We start from the raw sequence: 16,566 nt of genomic DNA on the forward strand, positions 1-16,566 counted from the left end.
CCTGTCACAGCCCATCTGAGTACCTGAGTACCTGTCACAGCCCATCTGAGTACCTGTCACAGTCCATCTGAGTGTCTGTCACAGTTCATCTGAGTACCCGAGTACCTGTCACAGTTCATCTGAGTACCTGTCACAGTTCATCTGAGTACCTGTCACAGCCCATCTGAGTACCTGAGTACCTGTCACAGCCCATCTGAGTACCTGTCACAGTCCATCTGAGTATCTGTCACAGTTCATCTGAGTACCCGAGTACCTGTCACAGTTCATCTGAGTACCTGTCACAGCCCATCTGAGTACCTGAGTACATGTCACAGCCCATCTGAGTACCTGTCACAGCCCATCTGAGTACCTGTCACCATCCCATATGAGTACCTGTCACCACCCATCAGAGTACCCGAGTACCAGTCACCAGCCCATCAGAGTACCCGAGTACCTATCTGTAGCCCATCAGAGTACCCAAGTACCTGTCACCAGGCCATCAGAGTACCCGAGTACCTGTCACCAGCCCATTAGAGTACCCGAGTACCTGTCACCAGCCCATCAGAGTACCCGAGTACCTGTCACCAGCCTATCAGAGTACCCAAGTACCTGTCACCAGCCCATCAGAGTAACCGAGTACCTATCTGCAGCCCATGCCTTATAGTATATATACGTTGGGGTGTTGTGGTGTGATACTTTCCAAAATGGGGTCATTCTGTGGGTAACTCCACTGTCCTGGTGCTCAAAGAACTTCAAAAGTGTGATAGGTAGGAATGAAATGAGATGTGTAATTTATGCTCCTACAGTCATGTCCATTTCTGGGTCTTTTGGTGTTGCTGAGCTCACCGGTGCATTCTTTCTTTTTAAGGATGTTCCAAACAGTTGATTTGGCCACACCTAATGTTTTTGCTATCTCTCTGATGGGTTTGTTTTGTTTTTTTCAGCCTAATGATGGCTTGCTTCACTGATAGTGACAGCTCTTTGGATCTCATATTGAGAGTTGACAGCAACAGATTCCAAATGCAAATAGCACACTTGAAATGGACTCTGGACCTTTTATCTGCTCCTTGTAAATGGGATAATGAGGGAATAACACACACCTGGCCATGGAACAGCCGAGCAGCCAATTGTCCCATTACTTTTGGTCCCTTAAAAAGTGGGAGGCACATATACAAACTGTTGTAATTCCTACACCGTTCACCTGATTTGGATGTAAATACCCTCAAATTAAAGCTGAAAGTCTGAAGTTAAAGTACATCTAGTTTGTTTCATTCCAAATCCATTGTGGTGGTGTATAGAGCCAAAAAGATTAGAATTGTGTCGATGTCCCAATATTTGTGGACCTGACTGTAGAACACATGAAGGTACTACTTCAATGTTGGGCCTCTGTATGTGGCCAGGCTGTGTAAAAGTCTAAAACATGTGGTATCGCCATACTCAGGAGGAATAGCAGAATGTGTTTTGGGGTGTAATTTTTGCTATATACATGCTATGTGTTAGAAATATCTTATAAATTGACAACTTTGTGTAAAAAAAAAAAGGATTTTCATTTTCTTTCCACATTTCTGAAGACTTGTGTAAAAAAATGAACCGTTCAAAAGACTCAAAATGCTTCATAGAATATACGTCAGGGTGTTTGTTTTCCAAAATGGGGTAATTTTGTGAGTAATTCCATTGTCCTGGTGCTCCAGGGCCTTCAAAAGTGTAATAGGTTGTTAGGAAATTAGAGGTGTAATTTTTGCTCCTAGAACGCCAGGCGGTGCTCCGTGCATGTTGGGCCTCTGTATGTGGCCAGGCTGTGTAAAAGTCAAACACATGTGGTATTGCCATACTCAGGAGGAGTAGCAGAATGTATTTTGGGGTGTCATTTTTGCTATATACATGCTTTGAGTTAGAAATATCTTATAAACTGACCACTTTGTGTAAAAAAAAAAAATAAGTTTTAATTTTCTTTCCACGTTTTCCGAAGACTTGTGGAAAAAATGAACCGTTCAAAAGACTCATTATGCCTCATAGAATAGATGTTGGGGTGTTTGCTTTCCAAAATGGGGTCATTTTAGAGATGAAAATAGAGGTGTAATTTATGCTCCTAGAACCCCTCATGGTGCTCCCTTCATGTTGGACCTCTCTGTGTGGCCAGGCTGTGTAAAATTCACACGCATGTGGTATCGCCATACTCAGGAGGAGTAGCGGAATGTATTTTGGGGTGTAATTGGAAGCATGCATATGCTGTGTGTGAGAAATAACTTGTTATTATGACAATTTTGTGAAAAAAAAATTCTTAATTTTCCCAAGAATTGTGGGAAAAAATGACAACTTAAAAAAACTCACCATGCGTCACGTACAGCGCAGTTCGCCCACACCCCCCCTCCCTCCTCACAAGATTTGAGCGACAGCAGCAGGAGCCATTGGCTCCTGCTGCTAACAGTGAAGCCTGTGAGAGCAAGAAGAGAGGAGAGAAGACTTGCAGCCGGGCACAGCACTACATTGAACCAAGGAGCCAGGTAAGTGTTTAGGGATGGGGGGAGAAAAGGTAGCAGGGAATGCATTAAGGTAAAAACACCTTTAGACTTTAGAACCACTAAGGTAATCTTCTGGAGAAAAACAGAATAACTGTGTTTGATGGAGAGATCATTTTAACACTGGAAAAATTAATACAAACCATTGTACTGTCATTTATTTTTAGACATGGCTTTATCATAAATGTAAATGACCACATGCAAAACATCATTAATGGCAAGTCTCATTCACCTTAGAGCATTTGGCCATACCTTCCCTTCTTGTCTTTACAGTTAACAATGCTTCCACCTATAGATCCAAGGAGCATTGCTGCACAGTTTTCATGATTATTTATCCTGAAATAAAGAAAATATGTCTAGTATATTAATTGGCATAACTGATTAACTGCAATAACAAGCATTTTCAGAAGGAGAGGTTAGCAATGCCAGTGCAAGGGTTCCTTTTAAGAATAATACCCAGTAAAAAAAAACGCAACCTGATGGTTTTTCAGATCTATACTATAAGAAATTTGAGCACAAAATACTGCCTCACTTAAAATCATAATATAGATAATAATAATAACATAATTCATATTATTATACTTTCATTACTAAATATGAATTGGCTTTAAATTATAATAACAATGTTGTTTATGTTCAATCAGATGTATACATGTTGTAAAACGTTTGTGATTGTATATGTAATACAAAACTTCATGTATGTTTAATATGTTTCAAAAAATTAATAAAAATGTATTTGACTCTAAAATCATTATATAAAACCTCTTTCATAAAGGGAATTACACCTTTCTGGAGTTTCTCTTGGTCTTAAAGTGTTACTAAACCCACAACAATAAAATCAGTGTGTATATGCAGTGAAGCATGCTTGTTATATTCACTCTGGAACCTAAGGGTTTAATCCTCTGAATTGTGCAAAGAAGCTGTTTGATCCTGTCTTCTCTGATCCTCCCCTTCTTGCATTGTCTCCAAGACATGTCTGGATAAGACAGTTACTGGAATCACTTTGCACATGCTCAGTTTGGTGTGTATTGCTTGAGAGTTTTTTTTTTTCTTGGGAGAGTGCATGTGATCAGCACAGGGCCAATCAGCACTTTCCAGACAGAGGGTCAGGTGTCCTGCATCCTAAAAGGACAGCCGGTGCAGTATAAAAACTCCTACTACAAACTTTAACCAGACACTGATAGAAGTCCCAAGTCTAGCTACGTACCGCTGATGAGAAAAGGTATTTAGTTGTTTATATTTACTAAAATAATTGCATTTCCATGTTCTGTGTACTATGGGACACCAGATAAAGTGAATACAGGGTCCTGAGCTTAGTAACACTTAAAAGCATCAAGGCCAAAAAAAAAAAAAAAACATATGCAGTTCATCTGTGCAAAACTTACATATTTCCTTGTATTTTATCCCTTTGAAGACACAGCAAGTACAGAAAAAAATCTTAATCTACCAGGGATGCACTCAGTTCTAAAGCCTTACTGTGTATTGACAACACACAGCATTTTTGTGGCGTGTTGACAGCCCCATCCAGTGCTTACTAAACGACTCAACCACTACAACTCTGAGATCTCTACAACATAAAGGCTAATTATTCCTAGTCCAAGATGAGACCTAGAAGGCTTTTTAACAGAACACAGGATATGTGCAAGACAACTGTAACAAACAGATGTAGCAAAATGATCCTAATGGTATGTTTAACAGACCAAAAGGGAGCAAATAAGAGAAGTTAATTGTTAGGGTTTACATACACCTTAACCGCTAGCTGACCAGCCGCCGCAGTTATACTGCGGCAGGTTGGCACAGCTGCACAAATCGCCGTAGGTATACATCGGGTCTTTAGGACACTATCACAGGCGCGCGTGTGCCCGCAGCATGTCCCCGGAGCCGATGCTTGTTCCCGGTGGACGCAATGCCTGCCAGGCACCCTAGATCGCTCCTGACAGAATGAGAACGGGGATGTGTGTGTGTAAACACACAAATCCCGGTTCTGTCAGGGAAGAGGAGACAGATCGTGTGTTCCTACTATGTAGGAACAACAATCTGTCTCCTCCTCTAGTCACTCTTATCCCCCCACAGTTAGAACACACAGTGAGGGAACACATTTAACCCCTTGATCGCCCCCAGTGTTAACACTCTCCTGCCCCTATACTGTAATCAGTGGCTATTTTTAGCTCTGATCGCTGTATAAATGTCAATGGTCCCAAAAAAGTCAAAAGTGTCCGGTCTGCCACAATGTCACAGTCCCGATAAAAATCGCAGATTGCCGCCATTACTAGTAAAAAAAAAAAAAAAAAAAAAAAGAAAAATGACATAAATCTATCCCCTATTTTGTAGATGCTATAACTTTTGCGCAAAACAATCAATATACGCTTATTGCGTTTTTTTTTCACCAAAAACATGTAGAAGAATACATATCGGCCTAAACTGATGAAGGAATTATTATTTTTGGATAATTATTATAGCAAAAAGTACAAAATATTGTGTTTTTTTCTAAATTGTCACTCTATTTTTGTTTATAGTGCAAAAAATAAAAACCGCAGGTGATCAAATACCACCAAAAGAAAGCTCTATTTGTGGAGAAAAAAAGGACATAAATTTTGTTTGGGTACAATATCGCACGATGGCGCAATTGTCAGTTAAAGCGATGCAGTGCCATATCGCAAAAAATGGCCTGGTCAGGAAGGGGACAAATTCTTCCGAAGATGAAGTGGTTAAGTACCGTATGTCTGCACTGTGAACCAAGAAAATAGAGTAATGTCAAAGTTTGACAGCAGGCACCATGCCTGCTTCTACCTTTGCTGAAGCATATGTGCATTCCCTCCAGATCTCTGAGACACAATGCACTTGCCAGGCCTAAACCATGTCACATGGGGACTGAGTGGTGATGCCAAGCCCTATGAAAATATTGACTTTCAGAAAGTTTTTTCATATCTGCCTCACAGATATGTGGGTCAGCACTAGGGTACAATTTGGTGTGCTGAATGCCAATGTGCTAACATGAAACGCTGAAAGGAAAAAAAGCAGCATGAGCTCATAAGTCTAAATCATGAGCTCACACAGTTATGCCCTGTACACACGATCGCACATTCCGACAACAAAATCCATCAGATTTTTTCCGACGGATGTTGGCTCAAACTTGTCTGCATACACACGGTCACACAAAGTTGATTGGAAATTCCAAACGTCAAGAACGCGGTGACGTACAACACATATGGCGAGCCGAGAAAAATGAAGTTCAATAACCAGTGCGACTCTTCTGCTTGATTCCAAGCATGCGTGGCACTTTGTGAGTCGGAATTGTCTACACACGATCGAAATTTACGCAAACGGATTTTGTTGTCGGAAAATTTTAGATCCAGCTCTCAAACTTTGTGTGTCAGAAATTCCGATGGAAAAAGTCAGATGGAGCCTACACACGGTCGGAATTTCCGACAACAAGCTCTGATCGCACATTTTCCATCGGAAAGTCTGATTGTGTGTACAGGGCATAAGTCTGCTGCTGCTTTTTCATTATCCATGCTCAGGCTGGATTGCTTAACTGCAGGAGAGAGTAATCAATTCACCAACCTGGCTCATCTTTTTATCAGGGCTTTGTAAAACTCAGTATTGAAAGAAACACCCTGTCGACTAGCCTGTGCCTGTTTAATTGACCTCTTTGAACTTTCTCCTCCTGTCTATCTCATTTCTCTCCTCCTTGTCTTTCTTTCCATCTCTCTCTTTCCCCCTGATTCTTGCCCCCCCCCCCCCCTTTTTTATCTCATTAAACTACCAGTTTAAGCTTTGTTTCCATATATTCATGTGGATTGTTCCACACTCCAGCCCCTGTGCCCTAAAGAGGAGGACCACCTAAAAAAAAATATTAAAAGCCAGCAGCTACAAATACTGTAGCTGCTGACTTTTAATAAATGGACATTTACCTGTCCAGGGTGCCCGCGATGTCGGCAGCTGAAGCCGATCAATCGCTCTCGGCTGCTGTCGCCGCCATCCTCGGTGAGGGAATCAGGAAGTGAAGCGTTGAGGCTTCACTTCCCGGTTCCCTACTGCGCGTGCATGAGTCACGATGTGCGTCCTAACTGGTCCCCGCTATCTCCTGGGGCCTGTGTGTTTCCCAGGAGACAGCGGGGGGGGGTCTGTGACTCCTGCAGGAGTCTATTCCCAGAAGTGGGTGCAAATACCTGTATTATACAGGTATCTGCGCCCCCTCCCCCCTGAAAGGTGCCAAATGTGACACCGGAGGGGGGGAGGGTTCCGAAAAGTGGAGGTTCCATTTTTGTGTGAACCTCCGCTTTAAGGTTCATTCAGGCACCCTGCGTTGACCCCTGGCCTTGGCTGGAGGGTCCCTGTTGATCCACAGTTTACTCTTTAAGATAAAGGGAAAAACACACCCCATGTGTAGTTAAACACCTTGTTTTGTCTTGGGCCTACTGCTGTTATCCCCTGCGCTGTAATGTTGCATTTGTATCCTTTTTTTATATATTCCAATAAAAATATTGTACCAGAAAGAAACACCCTGTGACAGTTAAAATAGCTTCCATGTAGACATTTTAAATTCTGTAATTAGATGCCCAATTGTTTCAGCTTAAAAAAAAAATTAGTCAGTTGTATTATTTCAATTAAAGAAAGCATAAGCAAGAAAGCATGTTTATATTTTGTTGTTGAAAAAATACATTAAAACAATAAGATAGAAAAAAATAAGGGGAGCCCCTCTTAACATACTGTACAGTAAATGACACTGATCAGCAGGGATCATATTTGACCTGCACTAAAAGGATTGTAGTTACATAGTTACATAGTAGGTGAGGTTGAAAAAAGACACAAGTCCATCAAGTCCAACCTATGTGTGTGATTATGTGTCAGTATTACATTACATATCCCTGTATATTGCGGTCATTCAGGTGATTATCTAATAGTTTCTTGAAGCTATCAATGCTCCCCGCTGAGACCACCGCCTGTGGAAGGGAATTCCACATCCTTGCCGCTCTTACAGTAAAGAACCCTCTACGTAGTTTAAGGTTAAACCTCTTTTCTTCTAATTGTAATGAGTGGCCACGAGTCTTATTAAACTCTCTTCTGCAAAAAAGTTTTATCCCTATTGTGGGGTCACCAGTACAGTATTTGTAAATTGAAATCATATCCCCTCTCAAGCGTCTCTTCTCCAGAGAGAATAAGTTCAGTGCTCGCAACCTTTCCTCATAACTAAGATCCTCCAGACCCTTTATTAGCTTTGTTGCCCTTCTTTGTACTCGCTCCATTTCCAGTACGTCCCTCCTGAGGACTGGTGCCCAGAACTGGACAGCATACTCCAGGTGCGGCCGGACCAGAGTCTTGTAGAGCGGGAGAATTATCGTTTTATCTCTGCAGTTGATCCCCCTTTTAATGCATGCCAATATTCTGTTTGCTTTATTAGCAGCAGCTTGGCATTGCATGCCATTGCTGAGCCTATCATCCACTAGGACCCCCAAGTCCTTTTCCATCCTAGATTCCCCCAGAGGTTCTCCCCCCAGTGTATAGATTGCATTCATATTCTTGCCACCCAAATGCATTATTTTACATTTTTCTACATTGAACCTCATTTGCCATGTAGTCGCCCACCCCATTAATTTGTTCAGGTCTTTTTGCAAGATTTCCACATCCTGCGGAGAAGTTATTGCCCTGCTTAGCTTAGTATCGTCTGCAAATACAGAGATGGAACTGTTTATCCCATCCTCCAGGTCGTTTATGAACAAATTAAATAGGATTGGTCCCAGCACAGAACCCTGGGGGGACCCCACTACCCACCCCTGACCATTCTGAGTACTCCCCATTTATCACCACCCTCTGAACACGCCCTTGTAGCCAGTTTTCAATCCATGTACTCACCCTATGGTCCATGCCAACGCACCTTATTTTGTACAGTAAACGTTTATGGGGAACTGTGTCAAATGCTTTTGCAAAATCCAGATACACCACGTCTACGGGCCTTCCTTTATCTAGATGGCAACTCACCTCCTCATAGAAGGTTAATAGATTGGTTTGGCAAGAACGATTCTTCATGAATCCATGCTGATTACTGCTAATGATATCATTCTTATTACTAAAATCTTGTATATAGTCCCTTATCATCCCCTCCAAGAGTTTACATACTATTGATGTTAGGCTAACTGGTCTGTAATTCCCAGGGATGTTTTTTGGGCCCTTTTTAAATATTGGTGCTACATTGGCTTTTCTCCAATCAGCTGGTACCATTCCAGTCAATAGACTGTCTGTAAAAATTAGGAACAACGGTCTGGCAATCACCTGACTGAGTTCCCTAAGTACCCTCGGATGCAAGCCATCTGGTCTCGGTGATTTATTAATGTTAAGTTTCTCAAGTCTAATTTTAATTCCGTCCTCTGTTAACCATGTAGGTGCTTCCTGTGTTGTGTCATGAGGATAAACACTGCAGTTTTGGTTACTGAAGCCCCCCGATTCACTCGTGAAGACTGAGGAGAAGAATAAATTCAATACCTCTGCCATCTCCCCATCCTTTGTAACCAGATGTCCTTCCTCATTCTTTATGGGGCCAATATGGTCTGTCCTCCCTTTTTTACTGTTTACATACTTAAAGAATTTCTTGGGATTTTTTTTGCTCTCCTCCGCTATGTGTCTTTCATGTTCTATCTTAGCCATCCTAATTGCACCCTTACATTTCTTATTGCATTCTTTATAAATTCTGAATGCTGTGGATGATCCCTCAACCTTGTATTTTTTGAAGGCCTTCTCCTTTGCTTTTATATGCATTTTTACATTGGAGTTAAGCCATCCAGGATGTTTGTTCGCTCTTTTAAATTTATTACCCAATGGGATACATTGGCTAATGCCCTTATTTAATATGCTCTTAAAGCAAACCCATCTCTCCTCCGTATTCTTTGTTCCTAATATTTTATCCCAATTTATGCCTTTTAGCAAGGTTTGTAGTTTAGGGAAGTTGGCTCTTTTGAAATTCAGTGTCTTTGTGTTCCCTTCATGTCTCCTATTTGTGTGATTTATACTGAAACTAATTGACCTGTGATCGCTGTTAGCTAAATTGCCCCGTATTTCCACATCTGTTATCAGGTCTGTATTGTTGGTAATCAGTAGATCTAGTAATGTTTAATTTCTAGTTGGTGCGTCTACCATCTGACCCATAAAATTGTCCTGCAAGACATTAAGGAACTGGCGAGCCTTAAATGAATGCGCGGTTCCCTCCGCCCAGTCTATGCCTGGATAATTAAAATCCCCCATTATGATAACACTTCCCATCCTTGCTGCTAATCCAATTTGTGATAGGAGATCCGTCTCCACTTCCTCCCTCAGGTTAGGGGGCCTATAGCATACTCCCAGTATTATTTTCCCCTTAGCTTCATCCCTTTGGAGATCTACCCATAAAGATTCCACCTCCTCCCTAGCCCCCTCAGTGATGTCATCTCTCACATTCACTTGTACATTATTCTTGATATTGTAGCTTTCTTAGTAAAAAAAAAAAAAAAAAATAGAATTCGGTGACAGTCATGTTAAAATTCATTAAAATGAAATAGGTATTATGGTACTTGGGGAGGATACCTTTGAGGTACACAGGCAAAACAGTTAAAGTACTAGTTTGTTGGTGTTGTTGTTGGCTGCAGGTGTCATGTACATTTAAGCATTGTGGATAGTATTTTTCTTGCCACAATATACAGTTGAAAAACAGGCAGGTTCGACAAAATAATGGGAAATAAGGGTGTTAACTGAAAACAAGAATGCTGCCCTGCAGATGGTTTCTGGAGACACTTGGCAAGCTGTCACCCAGGAAGTCGACAAAGTTCTTGAGTCATTGAGTGTACAGTGACTTCTAATGGAGCCAAACCTTTTGCCCTATAGGGCAGGTCAATTACAGAGGTTATTGTTCTAGTGGGGGCCCACTTTTCTTTATTCCTCCTGAAGACAGAACAAGAAGGTGGATGGATATCTGTAGTCTGCTGTGGCCTCAAGGTAAACCTAGAAAGTCCCTCCCACCTCCAGTGGATGAATTTCACTGTTCTATATGTCTCTGAAAGGTGGTAAAACTATCTCTTGGCTTAGATGGAAAGAAGAGATCACCTCCAGAGTAACGGACTGTAATGGTGTCATACTACCTAGTCCAGGTAAAGGGAAAGAGAAAGGAAAGGTTCTTTGTAGCTAAGGCTCCTAACGATCTTCCCTCTGGCTAACGCTCAGGGATGAAAGAAAGTCCAAAGCTATTGGGAGATCCCATTTCAAAAAACATGGCTTTCTTTCAGGATGGAGACATCTGGCCACTTTGAAAAATGGTACAACACACTTAGTAGCCCATTATTCAGCAGTACATGCAGAAAGTGCTGAAATACAGACTGTCAACAAATAAACACTTAAGCCTTTATCCAGGCCCCTCTGGAAAAATTCTAAGATATGGCAGGCCATTGCTTTTTCTGGCATATAGAGAACAATAGAGGCCAAATCTAAAAATCTGTTGTAAGTCCTGTTTGTGATTTCCTTCCTGGAGAAAAGTAGTGTAGAAATGACTCTGGATAAGCAACCTTGGGCCATTAGGTTGTGCCTTTGTAAAAGCAGACCATCAACTGGAGATTCAAAGGGCATGGGTGTATTTTTTGGCCCTGTTGTAGTAGATCTGTGAGGTTTAGCAATGATGCAGAGTCTTTCACATTCAAAATAAAAAAAAAGCAGCGCTGTGAAAGTAAATTACTTGAGGGTTAGCCTATGAGTGAACAGATTGTGAAGTGAAAGTAACCTTGATATGTGTTGATATGAAATACACAATATGAATTTAGAAATTGATCCCATAAAACATTGATCTCAAAAAAAAAAAAAAAGAAGAAAACACAAGAAACAGTCCGAATCTGTGTCCCGAACAGATGGATGAGATGATGTAGGGAGATGTGGGTAACAATCCCGGTTGACAGGTAGAAGTACAATTGGATAAATTGAGACCTTCACCGCACCACTGTGAAAAATAATCAGAATGCGCGCTTACCAGAAGGCAAGCTTATAGGAGCTTGCGACCTTAACCCGGTCAGGGCCTTTCATGGACTGAAAATACCAACGCACCACTTCTGCTTTAAAGTAAGTACACTGTCCGTCAGATACTGTGAAGGAATGTGATGTAAATAATAATAATAGTAATCTAAAAATGTCTATTTTCTTATGTGCATACATATTTTTCTCCTTACTCATTATATAAGTATACAAGTTTGCTCTGTTCCTATATTTTCTCAAGATGGCGGGTACCCCCTACATCCCACACATCAGAAGAACGCGGAACTGAAGATAAAACCAAGATCAGCCAGACCTCGTTATGAAGATTCTCCATTTTCTTTTTCTATCTTAACCAATGAGATGTACCTATTAGACTAACATAGCAATGACGTATTTGTGTGTATAAAACATTAGCACCGCCTTGAATAAATTAGAAGTGTAAGAAGTAACGGAGCTGAGCGTGTCTCAGAGTGTTTACTTTTATATGCATGCATATCAACACTTTCAAATTAGAGACAGCAGCAGATAACCTTGGGCTCGATTGGAGCTCTTAATCATTTCCATAACAGATGGTGCCGAAACCCGGGACCTCAGGCTACAGTCGAAGCTATACCGCGACAAGCATTCGGGCGTTAATCGATTGATGAGAGTGGGGTTTGTGCAGCCCTAACAGTACTGGTAAGTTTGATTTATATTCTTACCACTGTACGACTCTCTTATCTTTCGGTTGACGGCTGGATTCTGTCGGTATGCTGAGACTGTCTTAGAGGCAGGTATTTCCTCGCCTGAGGTTGTTTTAACGAACCTGTCAATGGGTTTCTGCTGACTATATTTGTTCACTGTCTGCCATTCTTTGGGCTACGAAACTCAGCAGTCTAAAAGTGCTACATGTGTGTTCTCATCTCCAGACGAGCTGTCGGCTTCTGGAATGAGATGGGTTATTGTGGTAGTCGGTTATGGGACGGGTTACTCTGGGTTCGTCGAATCTTTGAGGGTTATCTCAGCTGCTGGCGTTGCAGTCTGAAAGCATTACAGATGTATCACCCCCAGATGTGCTGTCGGCCTCTGGGAGGTAACTGTAATGACGGCCTTTAACTGGGTTTTAGGGGGAGTTGTCTGCCCCTGGGTTTATCTTAGCCTGCTGAAATTTTGCAGTTCGAAGAGTGGCAGGTGTAATGTCCTGTCGTGAGTGTATTTGTGGTTTACTGTTTGCTATACACGAGAGGGGGTGGGGACTGGTTAAGGTCGGAGGGGGGGCTGCCCGGGGGATCTGTTGGGTCGCGGGCCGTTGCTCCTCACTACCCCTGACGTGTTTGTTCTTGTTCTGAGATTAACCGTACATTACAGGGTTATAGCAAATGTGCCCCGACCGAAGGAATTTGTTGATAAGAACACTGAGAAAAAATATTAACCCCTTGGTTGTATGTATTCTCCTCTCAAGCCGTTAGCCGAGAAACAGAGAGAGAAAAGAATGTGATAGTGAAGAGGAGAAAAGATGTTGAAATAGTTAACAAAGTTGAAAGAAGTGGCGAAAGTTATGTTGCTGAAGAAACAGGGAGAAAAATCCTGTGTGATAAAGAAAATTGGATAAAGGAAGTTAAGAAAGATGGCGATTGTATTATGTATGTGTATCACAGAGCTGATGATATGTTGGAACTTGAAACAAAGGAGGGGAGGGACAGCACTGCCCTCCGTCTAACAACCACTCCTTTCTCACCACCCAAGCACAACCCACTGTGACAACTCAGCCCGGCGGCCATCTTAGTGCACCCATGCCTTCACTTTCTACCCAGTCCAGTGCACTTCCTGCCGGCGGCCATCTTGGTACACCCAGTAAGCTTAAACAGCCTGTACCCAGCCCTCCCTGTTTTAAACCAAGATGGTTCATACCACACACCTGTCTTCCCCAATACGGGAGCATCACATTCCCAGGCCGGATATGTTAATGATGAAGAAGCATCTGAGTGGGAAGCCCAACAGCAGGCAGCAAAGCCACCCACTGATTTAACCCCCAATCCGGCTCCAGACTCTCAGTTCCGAGAGGATCTCAAACACATGCTGGCAACCGTAAGGAACAGTGCCCCTTGCCAGCCCCCGCCCCAACAACTGTTTCGGTTACCAGAAGGGGCACCAGTGATGTATGTCGCTTTTACTCTATCACAAGCAGCGGCCTTAGTGACAAGTCTGCCTGACCCAGAGAAGCAGCCAATTCCCTTCTACCACAGGATAGTGCAGATACAAGAAACTTACTCAGCTGCCTGGAGAGACTTGATCAGCCTATGCCAAATCAAAGCAGGACATGTCTTTTGGCCAGTCATGCAGACGGCCTTCAATGATGCCAGCCTGACAAGTGCCCTTCCTACACCTCAGGCGTGGAGTTCTGTGCACAACTCCACGACTGGGCAAAGGAGAAGTTGACGGATCAGAAGACCACAATCCAAGATATTACCCAAGATAAAGGGGAGTCTGAAGAAGTATCATACTAAACTCGTACAGGCCTTTGATGATCTGAGTTTCTCCCACTATGAAAAGAGACACACACGTTTCCTGCGTGGGAGTGGATGGGGTGCTCCGCTCCAGTCCATTTGTAGAGCCACTCCAAGTGGGGACATTTCCTGATTTGCGGCGTCCTCTACATGTCCCTTGAATCTACTAGGAGCTGATGTGTTGTCCAGACTACAGGCCTCAATCAGGACACGCCTGAAGGGCGCATGAAGTTACATACTCCCCTATCTTTAGAAGACTAATCTGCGTTGTGTTCTCAGCCTCTCCTGATGACACTTAATGAAGCAAAAACTTCAAGTTCAATACTGCAGAAAGTACTTGACAGAATCCCTGCGTGCCTATGGTCCACAGGACCGGAAGACAACGGTCACTTAAAGGTGCCACCAGTTTCAGTCAAGCTAAAAGAGGGCGCTTCATTGCCCCGGAAACCACAATAACCCCAAGAAGAGAATCCTAAAAAGAGAACCAGGTACCTACTGTGGATGCCTTTGACTGCAAAGTACCTCACAGAGGTGGACCTTACAAACGTTTTCTTCAGTGTCCACCCTCACCCCTCCTGCTGGTACCTTTTCGCATTCATCCACGGAAAGAAACGGCAACATACCTAAACAGTTGTGCCACAAGGGGCACAGAACTTTCCAAGCCAGTTTGCAAAAGCTATGGCTATCATCCTTGACACATGACAAGAGGAACACCCGGAAGTGATTCTCTTCCAACATGTTGATGACCTTCTCCTTTGTGCAGCTGACTTACCCCCTGTTGAAGTCACCTCAGAAAGCCTGTTGTGCTATCTTGCCAACCAGGGCTGCAGAGCCTCAAAGCCCAAATTGCAGTGGTGCTCAACACCTGTCATTTTCCTTGGACTAATTTCCTAGTGCAGAGCATGGATTAAAGAAGCCTTCCTACTGATGTTCTGCAATCAGACGACTTCCAGATGTCTCCTGAAGAAATATCTACAGTTTGAAGCCTTTAAGTGTGCCATCTCAGGCGCTAGGGCTCCCAGACTACGACAAAACTCTCAAGCTCTTTGTATCCGAACGTCTGGGACATGCTGCAGGTGTACTCACCCAATCACACGGCATCAGCCTACGCCCCGTAGGATATTATTCCTGTCGGCTGGATGCGGTAGCAAGAGGAGGCCTATTGTGTCTGCGAGCTGGTTTTGCTACACAAGCCTTGCTTGACAAAACTTTGAACTTGGTCCTCGGACACTGCCTCGTTCTGCTTGCTCCCCATGACGTTGTTGCCATATTCAACCAAGATCCAGCCGAAACACTTGTCCACTACCAGACACTTGAGACTCCTGTGTTCCCTCCTATTGGACAGCATTACTCTATTAAGTTGTCAAACACTGAACCCTACCACCCTTCTTCCACTTCTCGAGGGGGGAAAGGAGGAGGAGGAGTAGAGTCTTGACTTTTCACCCCATGACCACACAGGACACGCGGTCACCACTGAAAACACTGATCTACAAGCTGAAGCCTTACCACCGGTGATGTCTACACAGGAGGCAGAGCTGTAAGCACTTACTACAGCATGTAAATGGGCAGAGGGAAAAAGAGCCAACATTCATATGGACTCAAGATATGCTTTCAGCATTGCCCATGATAATGGTGTTATCTAGGACAGAGGATTCCTGATGGCTGCAGGAACACCTGTGAAAACTTGATTGATGCCTTGCTTCTCCCAACCCAAGTGACTATTCTGAGTAAAAGCACACGACAAACTGAACTCAAAGGAAGCTTAAGGCAATCATCTAGCCAATTCAGCTGCCAAACAGACAGCTGGTGGTCCACGGGAAGTGGACAGCAGGGTGGTAGAAGAAGACCACCCCATGCTTACCTTACAGACTTTCCCAGTGGACAGAGTTTATCTAAAAGAACTACAGGAAACAACAAGTCCGGATAAGAAGGAAAGCTGGAAACGGAGAGGAGCAACTCTCAGAAATGGACTATTCGAGTGCAACAAGAAGCCTTGTCTACCCAGGAGTATGTACCCAGCTGTGGTGCAATGGGCACATGGAGCTGCCCACTTGACAAAGACTTTTATGAACTCTCTTATCAACAAGTGTTGCACCAAGAGTTACTCCACTGACCGACAACTTCTGCAGATCATGCATTATCTGCACCAAATGTAACCCAGGATGCACAGAAGAAGCACAGAAGAAGCACCTGGCAAAAGCCCTATACCCCATTCCAGAGGATGCAAATTGATCATTCTCAAGTGCCAAGAAGTGGCAGATTCGAATACGCCCTAGTGGAAGTGGTCATGACTGCCAGGACCACAGCTAAGAAACTACTGAGTGAGATAGTATGTAGATTTGAGGTCCCAGAGGTGATATTGAGAGATCAGGGCCCAGCCTTAACAGCAACCCTTACTAAAGAGATTTGGGCAGCACTGGGGGTTCAGTTGGCACTACACACCCCATACCACCCTCAAAGTAGCGGGAAGGTAGAAAGGATGAATGGGACACTAAAAACAGGATGTTAAAGATGGCCCAAGAGACTAACATGAGTTGGCCAGACAGTTAGCCCATTGCCCTGTTCAGTGTCAGACACACCCCCAGGGGAAACATGCC

At 43.2% G+C, this 16,566-nt stretch overlaps 1 protein-coding gene across 4 annotated transcripts in view; it reads right to left on the minus strand.

Moving 5' to 3' along the window:
• Positions 1 to 16,566, minus strand: part of ANKRD44 (ankyrin repeat domain 44) — a 232,672-nt gene that overhangs the window by 36,302 nt on the left and 179,804 nt on the right. For all 4 annotated transcript variants that reach the window (XM_073633150.1, XM_073633149.1, XM_073633148.1 and 1 more), the window contains exon 23: positions 2,751 to 2,834. In XM_073633150.1, coding sequence (XP_073489251.1) covers positions 2,751 to 2,834 — 84 coding nt within the window. The remainder of the gene's footprint in view (positions 1 to 2,750; positions 2,835 to 16,566) is intronic.

Source organism: Aquarana catesbeiana, linkage group LG06 (assembly GCF_042186555.1).
Source record: "Aquarana catesbeiana isolate 2022-GZ linkage group LG06, ASM4218655v1, whole genome shotgun sequence".
Lineage (NCBI taxonomy): Eukaryota > Metazoa > Chordata > Amphibia > Anura > Ranidae > Aquarana > Aquarana catesbeiana.